Genomic DNA, 21,044 nt, shown 5'->3' with positions numbered 1-21,044 from the left:
GGACACAGTAACAAACGGACACAGACCAAATGCGCACAGAACGAAACGGACACAGTGCGAAACGGACACAGACCAAATGCGCACGGACCAAATGCGCACACTGCACATGCGCACACTGCTCGTGCGCATGGACCAAATGCAATCCATGTACACTGCAAGCAGAGTAAAGTCCACATAGGTTAGCGACTTGGACGGGGTGGGTGCGGGAGGGGGGCCGAAGGCCCCCCTTGCACCTCGTATATGTGTGTGTGTGTGTGTGTGTGTGTGTGTGTGTGTGTGTGTGCGTGTGTGCGTGTGTGTGTGTGTGCGTGCAAAGCATTCACTGCATCACATGGGTTTGCGACTTTCCGTGTGTGCATTTGGTCCGTGTGCATTTGGTCCGTGCGCATGTGCAGTGTGCGCATTTGGTCTGTGTCCGTTTCGCACTGTGTCCATTTCGCTCTGTGCGCATTTGGTTTGTGTCCGTTTGTTACTGTGTCCGTTTCGCACTGTGTCTGTTTATTACTGTGTCCGTTTGTTACTGTGTCCGTTTCACTCAGCTTGCTGTGTCCGTTTATTACTGTGCTGGGACTCACTCATTTGTACTCGCTTCGCCAACACCATCTGCATGCACAAGTAAACTAAAAAAGCAATATGGCCGTAGTAGTGGTTAGGTTTTTGTTGATTATCGGCATGTTTTACTCAGATAAGAATCCTAAAAATTTTCAGAAATCATAAGTTACGATAGCAGCAGAGAATCTTATTGTGTGCCGTTAGCTTTGTCTCTTCCTTTTGACCGTTCCGATTGACCGTTCTGTTTACGTGTACACCGTGGGTGCGTTCGAAAATAGCTTTCGCTGGTGCTGGGAAAAAAAGTTAAGTTGGTAGTATTGAGAATTTCCAACGCTGCGTTCGTTTTTTCCCAGCTGGGAGCTGGGACCTCTGTGAAGTTAGCCACCCAACTTCGGCTTTATTAATTTTCACTAATTGGTATCGTTTGAGATATTTTAAAATTTTATTTTTGATATTACAGGAGAACGGCTAACCACCAAACGATGGGACTGGACTACCAAAGACCACCAAACAACCACCAAACAATACCAATTGGTGAAAATTGATAAAGCTGAAGTTGGCTGGCTAACTTCACAGAGGTGGAGCTGGGAGTAGTTGGGGAGACCGAGCAAATGAGTGCATTTGGTGCAAATAGCAATGAAATACTATGTCAGGCGCGATAACGTATGCATATGTTTTATATAACCAAAATTCATTAGTAAATTCAAGGTAACGTTTTTTCTTTGTTTAATAATACTTAAATACAAAATAAAGTTTAACATTTATATTAATAAATAAAAAGCAAAGAATGAAAGGAATATTAAATTTTATTAATATTTTTTATTATAATGTATGGTTGCCATCTGTGCCCTATAAGTAGCAAAAATAGAAGGTACAACCGTATGCGAATAATAGTTCGATAATTCTGCATATTATAACTTAATTGCTACAATGGTTGCGTTCAGTAGAAAAAGCAGCTTTGCAACTGTTGTAAAATTCTTCAACACGATTGGTTCTTGCTCTTAGGTCCTGTTAGATCTAAACGTATAAACCAGTCGTGTTGAAGAATTTTACAACAGTTGCAAGCTGCTTTTTCTGCTGAACGCAGCCATTGTGTTCCAAATAATTTTTTATTTTTGGTACGTTTCTCCTTTCATCTCGTGTTGTTGCTGAACAAGATATTTTGTAATTCTTCATCGTCGTCATCACTGTTATTAGACGATAAACTATACTAGAAGAATCAAACATGTTTTCGAGTAAAATATTCTTCAATAATAACTTTTCCATAATAATAATAATTAATGTTGATTAAATTTGTATATTCTTTTTATTGACTTTCGTTTCTTGTTCAACAATACAAAAAGAAAGAGCCTATAAATACATCCCAGGTAGCAAGCTCACGTCATTTTGACGTCTCAAAATGGTCATTTACTGACTATTCTTGACGTCACGAAATGACGCCCTTATGACGTTAAAATGAATGTCACAAATTCCTGACGTCATGAAATGTACCGTATTTTGACGTCATGGAATGACGTGAACAATATGTTGTCAAAAAGATCTCTAAAAGATATCCTGTTTCTGAAAATAATAACATAAAGAGACTTTTAAAAGAAAACATAATGTCAGAATGTTAACCAATGCGTCGTTTTTTGAGAACAGAAAGATATCATGAAACTGATATCTAAAAGATTTCTTAAATCGGATATCTTTAAACTGCAACTAAAGAAAAATAAAATAAAATAAAAATTACTTTTTTTTTAAATTATTTTTATCAACAGCACATACTAAATTTAGGACAAATTTTTATTAATTAATTAAATTTAAATTATATTATTTTATTTTATTCTTACTTGCCGCTAGTAGATTTGAACCCGGGACCTTAGGATTACGAACCTTGTACTCTAGCTGCTACGCCAATTTGACTCATCAATATGGGTACTTGTTATTGTCTACATATACCTATATGTTATAAACTGACGCAATTATATTATTTTTTATAAAAGCAATTAAATTTTGCAAAACATATTAAAAATAAATAGCATTAATTTATTTACTTATTAATTTCATTGTTAAATTTATCTTTTTCCATAACCTTAATAATAAAGGATAACATTTTCAAGAAACTTAAATGAAATTCTTCAATGAGATATCTCAAAGACCGCTCTTAGTAGACGTCTCTGATAAATGTTACCATTTTGACATCATTTCCAAGATATCTAAATGTTTTCTTAAAAAAGTTCTCTTAAAGTTAAATATAATATGCTTATATAATATGCTTATGCCTTACGCCTTAAATCTCATTGTAGACACTGCTTTAGACCGTGTCTAAAATACGTCTTAATGACCGATTTTGGATGCGTGCTATCTGGGAAAATAATCGTCAGATCATGACTGAAATATGACTACAAAATGACGTCACATTATGACGTCAATTTTAGGTCATGTAAAAAAATGGTCATTTTGATGACATATAACCAGATATGACCATTTTGGGACGTCAAAATGACGTAGGCTTGCTACCTGGAATTATATTAAATAATTATTTATATATTCAGTAATTTTTTATATCGATTAGTTAATTTACGAAAAGTAATAATTTATGAATTTGCATTAAGAAAATATTTTATTTCAAGTAATTTTTGTTAAATTTGATGTCACAACCACACATAACAATAAAAGATATTAAGAGAATTTTAATGTTCCTCTTATTTCTTGCTCTTTATTTATTAATAATGTTATTTTACATTTACTCTATTTTACATTTAAGTGTTATTAAACAAAGGAAAAGGATTACCTTGAATTTGCTAAATTTCAACAATCGTAGGTATAAGTTATATAAAACACATGCGTACGTTATCGCTTGTTAAGATATTTTGTTGTCATTTGCACTAAATGCACCTATTCGATCGATCTCCAACTACTTCCAGTTGGGAGAAAACGAACACAGCGTTGGGAATTCTCAATACTACCAACTTAACCTTTTTTCCCAACACCAGCTAAAGCTATTTTCGAACGCAGGCATTTTGTTGTCATTTGCACTAAGGGTGCGTTCCACTTAACGCCCGCAACGCTCATGAGCGTTGCTTATCCTTGTTTAATAACCAACAAGGATGAAATGATTCCACGGTCGTTGCGAGCTTTAAGTGGAACGCATCCTAAATGCACCTATTCCACTGATCTCATTAAAGTGGATATGGCATAAGACGAAATAAGTGTGACCAATTGAAGGTTGTAGTCTCTGTACACAATGGGTGTTTACGATAATGGCTATCCGAGTAATTTTCTCTAGGACCGAAATATATGATAAGCACAACCATCTACTATCATCATGATTCGTGACAACTCAATGCTGTCCGGTATAGCCAAATCATCACGAGCAAGTTGCGAGTTGCGAGTTCCGTGAGTTTGTAGCAGGTAACCTAAAAAGTACGACATAAATAATTTGATTATTACAATTAAAAATAATCTGTTTTTAATGTATGATAAGATTATTAACTTTAAAATAGTAATTATATGTAACACAATCATGTATTTTTAAAGTATTGTCTAAAGTAATGTCAGAGATTATTTTATTTACAAATATTTATTTTGTCTATCAAGTTTCTATCATAACGGTATTATTTCAAAACCTAATATAATATTTTAATTAAACATTGATTCTCAATAAATGTTATTATTTATTATTAACTAACATATATATTAGAAAAGTCATCTTTTATTAAACGGATGGTGTTAACACTTTGAAACAAATGAGATAAATTATGTAAAATTACTAAATAAATCATTATTAATATTTTTTAGATTACAAGTAAAATAAAAATTTAAGTATAAATATTTTTCTTTCTTGTAACAACTGTTAATGATAAGTTGCATGGTGTTATCATTATTTTAAAAAATCATATATTTTTATGTATAAATATTATGCATGAATATTTCACTAATGTGAAACTAATAATGTTTACAATAAATTTTTTTAATTTGTAATACAAATGCATAGTAAATTAAGATATACTGTAAACAGATATACGTTAGATATGCGTTAGATATACGTTATAATATAGAAACTTGATAGACAAATTAATAAATAAAATATTTGTAAATAAAATAATCTTTTTAATATTACTTTAGACAATACTTTAAAAATACATGATTGTGTTATATAATTACTATTTTAATAAAGTTAATAATCTTACCATACATTAAAAACAGATTATTTTTAATTGTAATAATCAAATTATTTATGTCGTACTTTTTAGGTTACCTGCTACAAACTCACGGAACTCGCAACTCGCAACTTGCTCGTGATGATTTGGCTATACCGGACAGCATTGAGTTGTCACGATGATAGTAGATGGTTGTGCTTATTATATATTTCGGTCCTAGAGAAAATTACTCGGATAGCCATTATCGTAAACACCCATTTTCTTCTGCATTCAAATATTCTTATTTTAGTAATTAATGTTGTGAACAAATTCGTGCACGCTCATCGTTTCGATCTCTTTTAAGGTGCCTTTTCACGCTGACGCTTGACGCTCATTTTCAGCGTCAAAAGACATCACGTGACTACAAATGACGAATGGGTATCGTTATTTTTAGTCACGTGATGTCTTTTGACGCTGAAAATGAGCGTCAAGCGTCAGCGTGAAAGGCACCTTTAAAAGACAGCAGAAGCATGGAAAAGCGTCGAAACAGCGATTGGCAACTGAAAGCACGGCGAGGCGCCGTACTGTGTGCGTTTGGCGCTAAATATTCACGGCTTCAAAATAAGTAGTTTTTCTGCTGAATATTGTAGTCTCAATTACATCCTTTATTTTTAATTGCAGCAAATTATTTTATTACAGGCAAAAGAATCAAGTAAAACTTTTGACATATATTTAATTATTTTATATTTTATAAAAATATAACACTTAATTTTGATTTTATTATATATAAAATTAATTATTAATATTTTTAAAATAATGTAAAAATAATTGCAAAAGATTATCAATATTGTTAAAATAAAAATATAAATTGTTAACATGGTTATAATAAAAAAATCATCATAATTTATATAAGAAAAGTAAACAAATTATTGCTTGCAATTTTAAATAAAACTAAAAAAATTAATTAAAACAAATTTAAAACGCAAATTTTATACATTTTTATAATAATATGCATCTGAAAAATATCATGTTTTTTTAGAAATTAAAAAGATATATACCATAAAATAAAGAGTCAACATAAAGTCATTTTTAAGTCATCTAAAATCTCGAGATTTTTATTATGACCAAAAAATAACGGAATTAGGTCAATATAATGTCAAATTTACATTATTTTGACTTTTCTGTTCTCCTTGGGATATAACATGGAAATAACCTGTTACGTAATATTTGTTATACGCAAGTGATATAGCTGTTATACATCGTTTTGGCGTTACAGTTATTCAACAAAAATTGTATAATCGTAACATAACACGTTCGTATCAATGTTATTACGAAACGATGCGTCGTAGTTGACTCAGAAATCAGACAACATTATAACATCCTGAATGACAGATCTATTTGATAATAAAAAAAATTATTATAAAGATAATGTTTTCAAAAATAACGGTTTGTCTACAATTACTGCGCACAAAAAATGCACAAAATCTAAATTCATCATGTGCTGAACAAAAACAGAATAATAAATGTATACTATTCAATTTTTCTTAGAATTATAATCTATATAGTTAATCATCTAATTAATCATTTGAACGCTTCAAAGATTAATGCCAAATAGATCGCAATTTTTATCAAATTATTAAGGTTATGGAAAAAGATAAATTTAACAATGAAATTAATAAGTATATAAATGAATGCTATTTATTTTTAATATGTTTTGCAAAATTGAATTGCTTTTATAAAAAATAATATAGTTTGCGTGAGTTTATAACATATAGGTATATGTAGACAATAACAAGTACCCATATCGATGAGTCAAATTGGCGTAGCAGGCAGAGTACAAGGTTCGTCATCCTAAGGTCCCGGGTTCAAACCTAGCAGCGGCAAGTAAGAATAAAATAAAAAATAACATAATTTAAATTTAATTAATTAATAAAAATTTATCCTAAATTTAGTATGGTCTGTTGATAAAAATAATTTAAAAAAAATGAAATTTTTATTTTATTTTATTTTTCTTTGTAACTGTTGTGTGACGGTTAGATAACATGTAATTATAACATGTTATATTGCTGAGTTGGAAATTGTAATTTACATGTAAGTTACGTGTAATTTCAGAGTGACGTAACCTGTTATATTCGGTTACATTGCTGTTACACTGCTACTATATTACTGTGTTCACTGGGTCTTTTGGTCGGAAAAAGAAACAAAAAAAAACGAAAAAACGAAAAAGAAAAAGAAACAAAAATAAAAAAACAAAACGATAAAAAACGAAAAAGAAACAATAATATATTATAACAAACATTTAAAAAAATACCAATAATTAAAATGTTAATAATAAATAAAAAAATAATACGTATTATTTCATATTATTTCATATTATATCTAAAAGTAGAACAATTAAAATAAATCTTTTGAAAATTAAAAATAATATAATTTATTATTATTTATAAATTAATGTTAATTACAAATATTGTAAATAATACATATATATATAATTTACAATATTTCTTTTAGATTATATAATAAAAATAATAAAGATAAATTATATAAAAGTAAGATACAAATGTGGACATAAATCAAATATCCAGCATAGGACGTTCTGAATAGAACATCCGTTTAAATTCCAATAATGGACATCCAATGAAATGTCCATTTTATGTCCATGGACATGCGGACCTGAATTGGACTTAAAATGGACGTCCTTGAAACATCCAGTGCTATTTGGGTTATCTGCGATTTATGATAACTCAATAAATAATTTGGTAGACGTTTCGTTTTCCGATGCATTAGTAACTACGCCGATCCTCTTTTTCTTGTCGGCCCAAGCACGAAATCTTTTACGTCTAATAAATGACGCAAATTGAGCAATAGCACTGATAATACACAGGATATATGCGCTTTCCGAACGCAGCCCTAGTCGTGACTTTTTCTCAACTTCAAGAAGTCGACATTTAGTTGACTTTTTGTCAACTTCTAGAAGTCGACATTTAGTCGACTTTCTGTCAACTGTGCTCTTAGGGTAGGAAGTCCATAGGACATATTTTAAGGATATAGCATGTCCACCAATTTCATAAACCAATATCCCATGTACGTTCAAAGAATGTCCGAAGGATGTAAAACGGATGGCCTCAATATCCATTAAGGACGTCTTATGGATGTCGTTAAGATATCCGTGTGCTGTCTGGGATAAAATGTCAATAATTCTAAAACGTGTTTCCGAACAACCCCTTACCTCTACATTCATGTCTACATTCGATATTTTTTTCTTCACAATTATTTTGAGCTGGCTCAAGTGATTGATCTCTACTTTTAAATCGCATAAGAACTTTCCAGCAAGTGACATAAATAGAAAATAACATTTCTGTCTTCGTTTGATATATTCAGTGAGAAATAAAGACAAAATTACTGATGTGTTGATTTGTATTTCTTGTTGAATATAATAGCAAAAGAGATAATTACTGAACGCAAACTGTATAAAGTAAACTATAAGTTAAAACATTGTAATGATATTGTAAATGTTTTGAAATCTCTTATATTCTCTTGTAGTAACGTCTTGGCAAATTATATATAACAAGTATATGGGACAAACAAGTTTTCTGTTTTATCCATTGAAATTTTTAATTTTCAAATCTACGAAAATTATACAATTATATTTAAAAAATACTGCTTTAAAATATTCAATTGTATAACAATCAAATGCATGCCAAGATTATTATCTTTGCTTGATTAAATTGCAATATGTGTGTTGAATAAGAAAAAATAAATTTTAAAAATAGATCAAGTGAATATATTCACACATTTCTTAAATTAAAATGATTGAATCTGTAACACACATCTACCCACGCGCGCGCGCGCACACACACACACACACGCGCGCGCGCGCGCGCGCGTATCATCTGTGTGGCACATGTATGCACTTTTTAATAATGCGAGAATAATCAATGTGTGAAAATAGTAAAAATATCTATTGGCGTTATTTTCATCATATACTAAAACTTGCTTCTTCACATTACATGATAAACATGTGAAAAAGGATGAAAATTGTTTTCCTATTAATTTCTTTCCAATCATTCCAGATATGTAAATAAAGATTGTGTACCCGATGACGAATAATATATAGACTACATATATAAAGCACAATTACAATATATTTCACAAATTGTTTAAACATTCATACATAATTATACGAATTTTTGTATAACGAAAAGACGATTCAATGAAAAATTAAAGGAAGGAGTATATCATAAAAACAATATATTTCAAAGACAGGAAAAACGTTGACATTGAAGAACGATCGCGAACTAGTGTCAAAATTGATGGCGTATAACGCCACAATAGCAAAAGTTGATGAATTTAACAACTACAAGGCCTGACTCTTATAAATTTCTCTTTTGGATCTCCGAAAATTTTCCATGTTCCATGTTTACTGCATAATTTCGGAATGGCAAGGATATATTCTACTGTACTTTATCAAAGTGTAATAAATAAATCGCTTCTCCTTTATAGCAAGACATACATTTAGATATCTGCAAATTTAAAGGCGGGCAGGTGAGATGAAGATATACACCTGCTGTAACCAGCTAGCGAGATAATTATTCATAGTTTTCGTTTCCCAAGTTTTCTATCGCGCCGAGAACTTAAAAAAAAATAGAAACTTTAATAACTAGGAAATGAGTCATTGCACCGTTTACATTTTTGTGTAAACGCGCTGACCTGAAGAACAATTTTTGAAAATGTAGTGGACAGAGCAACATTCTTTCGTCTAGTGATCACATTTTTATAATATTTATATAATGTAATGTACAATATGCAGCTACATTATGATAATCGCATTATGTTTAACGCATTCAAAACTGGCAACACTATGGGTACTTAACCTTTTCCTTTTTTCATGTGTTCTTTTCTTAAATTTTCTCATCGAAGAGGTATCATTTAAATTACTCATTAATCAATGTGTATCGTATGTTTCAGAGTTAGATACTTTAATATAATTACTTCCAAGTTTTCCACATTCTTGTGGCATCTCTGTGTAAAAAGTGTAACTATATAATGCTAATATAATAATAATAATAATAATAATAATAATTATAATTATAATTATAATAAGTTGCGCAAGGCAATAGTCCGATGTGGCCGTTCGATCGTGTGCCTGCGGCCGCTTCTTCGCTCCTCTCCCCCTTCGAAAAAACCTACCGACACAAAGACAACTCCCAGAAATAACTCCCCTTCTACATTTTCCACTCCAAGATCAGAGACCTTGCGACGTTTGTATCGTTTGTTTCTTGTGTTACCCGTTCGTAGCAGAGGGGGGAAGGAGGTGTGCAGCTATTTTTGTATGATGTTAATAGCAACTGAATGTTGACAGAGTAATTTTTCCGATTAGCGGTTGGCATTTTTCAGCTGATTGGAAAGCCAATCGAGGCCTTCGTAAAGTCCGTCTCCGCTCGTGGCACACGTCGCCTGGATATACCAATTGCGATTACGCAGAGAATGTAATCCCAACTTGTCGGTGATCTCCGCTGCGTTCATTGCGTTTGGCAGATCCTGCAATGTTACTTATTCTCAATATCGTCCCTTTTTTCAATCACAAATGACGAAAGGTTCTACTTACTTGCTTGTTCGCAAATATGAGAAGTACCGCATCTCTAAGTTCATCTTCTGCCAGCATTCTCATCAACTCTTCACGCGCTTCACCGATACGTTCCCTATCATTACTATCAACCACGAATATCAATCCCTATAAAATATGGAAAGATGTAACAATGATGAAGTAAAATCAATATAAAATGAAAATATTACACAATAATAGTAAGTTAATTCTCCAACCGATGTTTTAAACATATAGATAAAGTTAAAATCACCTATTTGGTCTGACAATCTTGGTACTAAGTATAATTTTTTTATTAATTTAAATATTATAAATATCCAGGTGTAATTCAATGCAATAAAACACTTAAAAAAGAGAAATATGAGGGAGAGATATCCAATTTTGATATAATTTTGCCTCTGTTTTGTTTGTGTTGAGGTAGTAGTGATGGCAATGATGACTGGAGGGAGGATATGCATGTGCACACACATATAGTTAATGTTAATAACAGAATACATACTTGTGTATTTTGAAAATAATGCCGCCACAGAGGTCTTATTTTGTCTTGGCCACCCACATCCCATACAGTAAAACTTATATTTTTATACTCGACTGTTTCTACATTGAAACCTAGAAAAAAAAAATATATATATATATTAGTATTACTATCTTTGATGTGTTTATTTATTTAGTACAGTGTTTGATACATATGCAATATTCTAAAATCAACTGTTTCTTATAATTAAATAAATTAATACAATTAAAATTGTTTATATGAATAAAATACAAAATATTTAATGTGTTTTAAAAAGAAACAGACATATACTTACCTATAGTGGGAATTGTAGTAACAATTTCCCCTAATTTTAATTTGTACAGAATTGTGGTTTTACCCGCTGCATCAAGACCCACCATCAAAATCCTCATTTCCTTTTTACCAAAGAGACCTTTGAATAATGTTGCAAACATATTCCCCATGGTTGGTACTTGTATGTCAGAACCTGAACATATCCATATATACACATATATACATATACATATACATATAAGCATATACATAATCATCATTGTAATACATTAGAAAATTGTTTATAATATTATTATAAAATATATTTAATCAGTTTAAAAGACAAAATCTAATACTTTAACATTAATCTATATAACGATAACAGATTATTGCTTGTGTATATATTTGATTATTTAAACTTTGGATTACGATATGTTACTATATTAAGGTTAAGACTATTTAATACAAAATACAGTGGCAAGTATAATCTTTGTATCATATATTGTCACATATATTCCACTATACGATACAATGTGATATAATACAAAACATTAATATTCACAAAGATACAATTTAAATCATAGATTCAAATATCTTATAAAAGAAGAAATTGTATATATATAAACAAACGCAATTCTTTGATTACTGAATGCACGAAGTGCGAGATATAAAGTATATATGTATAAATGCCATTTAACAATTGTGATTATGAAATACACAAATATGTGTCCTATATAAATCGAGGAAAAAGCAACTTTAAATGGAAGACATCATGATAGAAAGACAACTTGCTGATCAGTAAAGAGAAGAGAGAGAGAGAGAGAGAGAGAGAGAGAGAGAGAGAGAGAGAGAGAGAGAGAAGAGAGGCAGGAGATAGAGAGATATTTGAAGGATTCGAGAAGTTTTTCGAAGCTTTGATCTTTTGTATCCTGTCGCGGTATAATATACATACACAATACATGTACAATCTTGACGATGCAAAGTTGAAAAACCTCGCAAACTAATCCAAACTAACCTAATCGCGTTAAAAAACGGACGCGAGACGGATCGATCAAACGAATGAATCTCACGATGGGGATCATAGGTTCGATACCTTGAAGTAAGATAATGAAAGTGGAAAAAAGATATTCGCGCGATGCAAGAAATGCACGAGACGCACACGCTGCCCACTATCAATGTTAATTCTCAATACAGTTGCAATCAGTATCGGAGCAGCATATCCTCGGCAATCGCTACAAATTGCTTTGCCGACGATCTATGCGGTTTTAAAGGGTAATACTATTTAAAAGGCCAGTGAAGCGTGATAGGCGCGGACGAGGTGGAGGATAACGTGCGGTTTGTGCGAAGCCACTGCGTACACCGGTTGCCTGTCACCTTCGACCTACTCCTCAGCACGAATCATCAAAGATTCCTCTCAAAGATCCATCAGCCAGAGGCTCGCTCTTACTATCGAGTTCTCTGCTGACGCCACGTTGCACATATACGTCACTTGCGTTACTTACGTTTCAGTAAAAAAGATTATTTTCACGAGAAACGAGAAAACATAAAACCAACACTCTCGAAAAGTACCGTATGTCAAAATGGCGAACGTGAAAAGGAGTCTTACCTTGCCATGCCACGTATAGGATAACTGAGCCGTTACTATTGGCTTGTCGAGAGTCACGTGATCACCAAAATTATGGAGCAGTACATAATTATCCCACAAGATAGCGTTTTTAAATGCAGAGTTTTTAGGGCCGGTATTCATAGCAGAGGGAGGGATGAGGGGTGATTCGCTCTCACTTGATCGAAAGTGAACGTTTTTTTAAATAATTAGGCCTGGGGGACAATCATGAATCTTTTCCCTAGCGTGAACTTGTGAAAAGTGAAACAGTGAACTTCAATCAGTAAAAAATAAAAAAATTGACATTAATTTGTATTATTGTTTAACATGGCAACTGCGTTTTTTATTATTCTTTAATAAATATCAAAACCAAAACGATCAAAATCAAAATAATGATCAAAATAATTTCCGCGTAACAAGAAAGATATTAACCCCAAGGGCTCGATTCTTGAATTCATTCGCAAGAAAACGTATGCGCAAATACCCGCTCTAACAGAAAAGTTGCAAGTTTATTGGTTAAAAGTCATACGATAGCCAATAAATTTTCAACTTTTCTGTAAGAACAGAATTTGCGAATACGTTTCTCTTGCAAATGAATTCAAGAATCGAGCCCCAGGTAGCAAGCCCACGTCATTTTGACGTCCCAAAATGGTCAATCTGGTCATATGTCGTTAAAATGACCATTTTTTTACATGACCTAAAATTGACGTCATGATGACGTCATTTCAAAGTCATATTTCAGTCATGATCTGACGATTATTTTCCCAGACAGCACGCATCCAAAATCGGGACATAAAGACGTCATTAATATACTATTGCACTTTCGAGTGCCACTAGAGCACTAGAAAAGTAGGTATTCTCCATAGACCTTATAGATATGGACTGGCAATACCAAGCGAAACCGTGTCTATACTTCTCTCTCTAAAGAGTCTGGAAATATGTTTCGCGCATGCTTGTACATATTATACATTGAAATCCAATAATTGGATACGTTTTGGTCACGTGTTTTAACTTATGTGTGTGTATATATATGTATATACATATGTATGCATGTGTGCTGACATGCACGATAGTTCCCAGTGAACACATTTTATAGCGGCAATATAACATGGAAGTTACATCCCAGCAAACACCAATATATAACCATTACATTGCTGCAATAAAACGGAATGTAACAGATAATATTACATGAACGTTCCCAGACAGCACCAGATATCGTACGAATATTATACTCTCATACGTAATGTACTGTGATCATACCGAATATACGTAAAACATTCATATAACGTCTCAGTAGAATGTCATTTTGATATATCCTCAAGATAAACTTAGAATATAGCGACTGAACTTCGCAACTCCTACTGAATATACTGAGATTATATCTAATATACTCAAAACATCCGTAAAATATCCTATGATATATCTCATGTATATCTATCACATATTTCCAAAATATCCGCGTAATATCGAAAGTGAATCATGTCAACGCTATCTATGATCTGTAACGTTACGCATTTTCGTCTGCCGTGTGATGCAGACACGTGGTGAAGTGTAGGGTGTGAACGTGCGAACACGAACTCACGGACAACGTGGTTTTCTCAGGAATTACGCCCAGATAACTCTGGTATGTACATAAGATATAATATAGTAACGTAAACTATAATAATATATATATATTGTATATATACATATATTATTTAGGTTATAACCTACAATTATCTGAGCATAATTTCCCAAAGCACCCCAGCGTATTCAACAGATATTACGCTTCATTTTTTGCGATAGCTTCCTGATGTGCGAAATGATTAATTCCTCTTCTTATTTCTTCTTGCTAATTCTGTATGTTTAATTCCTTGTTCCTTATTCCTCTCATTATGCATGAGCCCATATAATGTGAACATACTGTAGACATATTGTGAATATACTGAAGATATACTTTAGACATACGTATAACATTCTTAAGATATATTCGGTATATTCTCATAAACTGCCAGCGAAATTCTATGGGATAAGGCAACGCGGACATAGTACGTTATGAGTATATACTCGCCATATCACAGACGTATCTCTAATATTATACGAATATTGCAATATACTTTCGCAATATCCTATTATCGTTCTCATAATCTACATGTGCTGTCTGGGTTACATGTAACATTCCTGTTAGTTATAATTTCCCACTCATGTGATGTTGTAGTTATATAACACAAATATAACATAGAACTGAACTGTTAGATAACCATAACCGAGATGTTTTGTAATGGCAATATGAACTATTATATTGCTGTTATAAAAAATACAGTGTTGTTACATATGTACATGTATATATTTTAGCACATAATTCCCAGGAGGTCAAGTACTTAAATTAATTTCACATAAAACAAAAAATACTCTTTGAATGCAATTTCGTTGTTTTATGTAAAATTAATTTAAGAATTTGACTTCCTGGAAATTATAAGTGCTAAAATTATAAAAAATAAATATAATTATGAAGGAAAAAGATAACATTAAAAATAGTCTTTTTAATAAACTTCTTAATATATTTAACACATATTTATCAACAAAATAAGCTTATATCTAAACAAATATATACATATTATACTTTATGATTATTAGTAAAATATTTTAAAAATAACTTTTAAAAACAAAAAACGAGGGAAAATAAGAGAAAAACATTAAATAAACTTCATGTAATGTTAAACAAAATTATAGCTCTGCTCCAGATGTCAATCACAATCTCAACGTCAATCACATCTCCTATAGTTTTATAAAATCCGAAATTGTCAGGACATGATAGTGACATGAGAGTGCAAGCGCTTCCATTTGAGTTCAGTTTTCTGTAAAAAGAAAGTAATAAATAATATTATATAACGCTCACCAATACACTAAACATATATAGAATATTAAATACGTATTTAGAATATTCGGATTGGTACGAATGAACTGTCATGCGCATGTACGATTGTACGCATCTCGCTATTTTGTACGCGCCAGTGCACGCGTCTGCACGCGCAACGCCGCAACATGATGATGTGCGCGAGGTTAGTAGCGAGTCAGTTTTCAGTTTTATGCATAATTTGCATATTTTATCGTGAAGGGAAATACGGCTGTGCTTAATTTAAAGTTTAGTCTAACACTATGGATTGTATAATCAGATAAGTCTCACAAAATTTTTATTTTTTTGTATGGAGTAAGTATTCTGAGATAAGATGAATACTTTGTGTTATGTTTTATTTTTAGTTATATTAAAAGCAAGAGAGGAAGAAACACTATTTGAGCGTAAAGTAGAAGAGTAGACGAGTAAGGAAAGAAAGATGTAAAAGAGAGATCAACCTCACAGCTTGGAATTTACAGTGTGCCGAACAGAATATGTGGACCTTGAAGGTATCAAATAACATAATTTTACTAAAAAAGTTATAGGATGAAGTGAACAATTTATTTTTTGTGTGAGAAAGTATCTATTACAATCTAACTTGTTCCGAGAAAACCTTTACAAAAGATTTAATAAAGAACAAGCAATTTGATGAGATTATCATATCATTATTATCATATTTATTATTCGAATTTTAAAGAGAAACAGTAAGAAATTTTATTAATACATTATTAAAAAATTGTTGGCTGTTACACCAAAATTCTCTTTCTTGTAAGCTGATGTATGCTATTGATAAAAAATTCACCAAAGTTCATCCCTGTTTTAGCTCAGCGAACCATTATATGTATAGAGAATTGACAGAGCAATTCATATCAAAAGGATTATCTAAAGGTGTACTTCCTAGTTCTTCAAGTATGTTATTTTATGGCATTATCTTATGGCAGGCTAGGTAAGAGAATAATGACAAATGTTATAATTTTATTTTAATAGTGTATTGCAACTGTGTGGCTCTTAAAGGTATCGTACAACTATCTTTTTTAGATAGTTGTTACTGAAATAAATAAAAAGCGTGAAATCTGATCTGAAACAATTACAACAAAGTATACAGACTAATATCACTCAACTAACCTGCCGATGATGTGGTCGCAGGCTGTAATATAGGAAATATGTTTATGAATGTCAAGGATCATCTGTAAGTCTTAGTCATTTAGTAACTGTCATGCATTTTGTGTCAGCCAGATATACGCCTCAGAAATATACTGATAAAGCTCTTAGTTCCATTAAAAACTAAAAAGTATTTAAATACTCTGTTGTTCCCAAAATAATTTATTCTAATTAATACAATTCTCTTCATACATTCACAATGATCACATTCAGAATTTTTATTTATATTTTTGATTCTCTAACTTAATTGTTTGTAAATTGAGGCATGTATAAGACGAAAGACTACAAAATAGGCATATATGAGACGAAAGACAAAATAAGATATTTTTATTTGTAGAATAATTTAAGAATGACCAGTGGATGTGCGTATGATTATCTGGAAATGTGCACAAAAGTGGAACTTGAGAAGGAACATTTGATTATTCCCATCTCTAATTTGCTGGGTTTTATTCTAAAAACATATAATGGCTATAGTTTATTCTTACCTGTTCTAATCCTTGTGAAAATTTCTTCAGCTTTTATAAACTTCAGTTATTCTTTACGTTCTTTTAAATTTTAAGAAGAACAGTTGTCCAAATGATGTAAGAATAATTGGCAGAATCCTGTAATATAAAATTAGTTTTAATATGATACGTCTTTATAAATTATATTTATAAGTTTATAACTGCCTTTATATATTGCATGATTTACACATATGCTAGGTGACTTTTGTAACTAGAAATGTATGTAAAACTAGCAGCCCAAATAATAAATTATCTTTAAATTTACTTAAGAAATACATTATTTAAATATAAAAATATGTAGTTGTGCGGATCAAAACAGGAAACATATCGCTATGTATTTTGTCAATAATAGGTTTGGTAATATACATATCTGTTAGTTTTAACTTTAACGATAAATTTATTGCTTCGCAAGATGGAGTAGAACTTTTATTTGCCATACTTTTTTGTTCATTTTGTGCAAAAATGCATCGAATAAGCAGCGTATACAATTTTGTCGAAATTGTATGATGGATCTAAAATGTATAATTATCAATGTACAACAATTCCACAATACATGTGTTGTATCGAATTAACATGTAGTATCAAAAATAAAAAATATATAAAGGCGGTTATAACTTATAAATCTATTATGTTGTTGCTGACTAAACATAACCTACAAAATGTAGGAAAGATTATAATAAGTTATTTATGATGTATATTATACATAAGAAAAATAATATATGTTAATTAAATGCAGCAACATTTTCTACACCTTTTTATATAATCTTTAATAAATGTTGACTTAAAAAACATAAAGGATTACCTGATTAAAGTCAAGTTGCAAGAAAACAACGTTTCTCTTTCGTCATTATAGCATCCACTAGCGGAAAGCGCGCCTAATAGCACGAGATGTACGTTGTGCGATTGAGGTTAGAGTCTCACAAGATTCAAATTTTATAATATCCATATAACATAAATAAAACAATTGTTGTGTAACCACGCAACATTGTGGTTACATCACTGTTCGGTTATTGTAACATACAAATAACGGAGTAATATTATAGCTTCATAACTTTGTTACATCACATATATGTAGTAAAGTTTCGTAACTATAATATAAATAGAGTGTAACATCTGTTACATTACATGTTACTCCCACGTTATATTGCATTTATATTTGGTGTTTGCTGGGATGTAATTTAACCCACACAGCACACTTTATCCTGAGGATATCCCAAATTATCCCAGACAGACGAAGGCGATCCCACGGATATCTCAATGAGTAACTCCCGGGATATCCTACAAAAATATCTTAAAATATCGTAAAATATCTTAAGATATCATATGATATCTTATTAATATATTTCGATATCCCCCAAAAATATCTTAAAATATTATAAGATATTGTAAGATATTCATTAATATCTTACGATATCCTATTACATCCAAATAATATCCCATCATATCTTTTTTATCTCTACAATTAATGGAGCATAAATGAAGTGTAAAGGGAAAGTTAATTATAATGTAACAAAAGAGTGACAGAAGTGTAAATTAAATCTTTAAGAAACGTAGATTAAAACGTCAGAACATAAAGAAAATACACTTATGGAAACAATGTGGCATATTAATAATATGCCACATATACTAAAAAATTATAAAAAATGACATTAAAAAATTTTTTTTATTTTATACAAACAGAGCAAAAACAGATTTTTTAATAAGTTAGTCTACATACTATTTTGCGCGCATATATAAAAATAGTAAAAAAAGTAAAAAAAATGGTAAAACTTCATATTTATTTATAAAAATATAAGTTAACTATACATGTTTTATCCTTCTGACAACATCTATTGTAATGATCTATAACAAATATGAATCCATAAACAAGAAGTGTTTATGGATCACCACGAAGCGTTAGAATGCGTACGGTCTTCAAAGTCAAGCGACATCGGCGAGGGTTGACACTTGAATGGGTGACCGTTTTTTCAGGTATAGAGATATTAAACTATTAAACATGCTTTAACAGGTACGACGGCTTGGCTGAAACATGTTATATTATAGTCTTCTTTCTCTTACAAAATTGTCGTAAAAATAATTAGAATTTTTTATTTTTTGTTCAAGTTTTTTTCAATTCTTAGAAACTCTCAAAAATACTTAGAAATATTCAAAAATTTTTTTAATTAATCAAAATTTTTTATTTTTAAAATTTTTCCGAGAAACGTTTCAATTATAAAAAATCGAAACATTTATCAGAAATCCTGAAAAAAATTTTTTTAATTCTGACAAATTTTTTTACTAGGGTATATTACGATATCTCAGGAAATCCCTTGGACATCCTCTGAATATCGTTTGAGATATCTACAGAATATCAAATTGGTGGACATTTGTGCATCCCTTGGATATCCCTCGGATATCGCAGACGATCCACGGATATCCAACGATATTGCGATATCCCAAAATGACATCCCAGGGACATCCCTAGGATGAAGTGTGCTGTGTGGGAACATTGTTATCTTATGATATGTAGGTGCTATATGACATGGAAATAACCTGTTACGTAATATTTGTTATACGCAAGTGATATAGCTGTTATACATCGTTTTGACGTTACAGTTATTCAACAAAAATTGTATAATCGTAACATAACACGTCGTATCAATGTTATTACGGAACGATGCGTCGTAGTTGACTCAGAAATCAGACAACATTATAACATCCTGAATGACAGATCTATTTGATAATAAAAAAATTATTATAAAGATAATGTTTTCAAAAATAACGGTTTGTCTACAATTACTGCGCACAAAAAATGCACAAAATCTAAATTCATCATGTGCTGAACAAAAACAGAATAATAAATGTATACTATTCAATTTTTCTTAGAATTACGATTTATATAGTTAAATCATTTGAACGCTTCAAAGATTAATGCCAAATAGATCGCAATTTCCATCAAATTATTAAGGTTATGGAAAAAGATAAATTTAACAATGAAATTAATAAGTAAATAAATTAATGCTATTTATTTTTAATGTTTTGCAAAATTTAATTGCTTTTATAAAAAATAATATAGTTGCGTCAGTTTATAACATATAAGTATATGTAGACAATAACAAGTACCCATATCGATGAGTCAAATTGGCGTAGCAGGTAGAGTACAAGGTTCGTCATCCTAAGGTCCCGGGTTCAAACCTAGCAGCGGCAAGTAAGAATAAAATAAAAAATAACATAATTTAAATTTAATTAATTAATAAAAATTTATTCTAAATGTAGTATGTGCTGTTGATAAAAATAATTTTTTAAAAATAAAATTTTTATTTTATTTTATTTTTTTTGTAACTGTTGTGTAACGGTTAGATAACATGTAATTATAACATGTTATATTGCTGAGTCGGAAATTGTAACTTACATGTAAGTTACGTGTAATTTCAGAGTAACGTAACCTGTTATATTCGGTTACATTGCTGTTACACTGCTGCTATATTACTGTGTTCACTGGGATCATATTAGGTTTTGAAACAATACCGTTATGATAGAAACTTGATAGACAAAAAAAATATTTGTAAATAAAATAATCTCTTTAATATTACTTTTTAAACAATACTTTAAAAATACATGATTGTGTTACATATAATTACTATTTTAATAAAGTTAATAATCTTATCATACATTAAAAACAGAGTATTTTTAATTGTAATAATCAATCAAATTATTTATAATATTTATATCGTACTTTTTAGATTACCTGCTACAAACTCACGGAACTCGCAATTTGCAACTTGCTCGTGATGTTGATTTGGCATACCAGACAGCATTGAGTTGTCACGAATCATGATGGTAGTAGATGGCTGTGCTTATCATATATTTCCTAGA

At 30.9% G+C, this 21,044-nt stretch overlaps 1 protein-coding gene and 2 long non-coding RNA genes across 9 annotated transcripts; 1 reads left to right on the top strand and 2 right to left on the bottom strand.

The window, feature by feature from the left end:
- Positions 1-8,803: 8,803 nt before the first annotated feature.
- LOC105834779 (ADP-ribosylation factor 1) lies at positions 8,804-12,664 on the bottom strand. Of its 2 annotated transcripts, none has more exons than XM_012677491.2 (5): positions 12,550-12,664; positions 11,091-11,261; positions 10,781-10,890; positions 10,285-10,410; positions 8,804-10,217 (listed from the first exon to the last, which is right to left on the bottom strand). In XM_012677491.2, exons 2-5 carry the CDS (start codon positions 11,236-11,238, stop codon positions 10,053-10,055), a joined length of 549 nt encoding a protein of 182 aa, XP_012532945.1. In that variant the 5' UTR covers positions 11,239-11,261; positions 12,550-12,664; the 3' UTR covers positions 8,804-10,052. The 2 variants fall into 2 exon arrangements, with proteins under 2 accessions (XP_012532945.1, XP_012532952.1); XM_012677498.3 differs by lacking the exon at positions 12,550-12,664 and adding an exon at positions 12,406-12,542 and having other exon boundaries at positions 10,053-10,217.
- Positions 12,665-14,217: 1,553 nt separating this feature from the next.
- On the top strand, positions 14,218-17,165 carry LOC118644833. 4 transcript variants are annotated; one of them, XR_004962626.1, is made up of 4 exons: positions 14,218-14,274; positions 15,891-16,471; positions 16,564-16,714; positions 17,024-17,165. It is a non-coding gene; the product is annotated as an uncharacterized LOC118644833 (long non-coding RNA). The 4 variants fall into 4 exon arrangements; XR_004962627.1 differs by lacking the exon at positions 14,218-14,274 and adding an exon at positions 15,494-15,691; XR_004962625.1 differs by lacking the exon at positions 14,218-14,274 and having other exon boundaries at positions 15,494-16,434; positions 16,513-16,714.
- On the bottom strand, positions 15,247-20,310 carry LOC118644832. Of its 3 annotated transcripts, none has more exons than XR_004962622.1 (3): positions 17,992-18,425; positions 17,172-17,701; positions 15,247-15,487 (listed from the first exon to the last, which is right to left on the bottom strand). It is a non-coding gene; the product is annotated as an uncharacterized LOC118644832 (long non-coding RNA). The 3 variants fall into 3 exon arrangements; XR_004962623.1 differs by lacking the exon at positions 17,992-18,425 and adding an exon at positions 20,292-20,310 and having other exon boundaries at positions 15,260-15,487; positions 17,172-17,288; XR_004962621.1 differs by having other exon boundaries at positions 15,262-15,487; positions 17,172-17,288; positions 17,992-18,404.
- Positions 20,311-21,044: the final 734 nt, after the last annotated feature.

The sequence above is a fragment of the Monomorium pharaonis genome, chromosome 3 (assembly GCF_013373865.1).
Source record: "Monomorium pharaonis isolate MP-MQ-018 chromosome 3, ASM1337386v2, whole genome shotgun sequence".
NCBI lineage: Eukaryota > Metazoa > Arthropoda > Insecta > Hymenoptera > Formicidae > Monomorium > Monomorium pharaonis.
The sequence above is the reverse complement of the archived record's forward strand: the minus strand, read 5'-3'. Positions and strand labels throughout refer to the sequence as shown.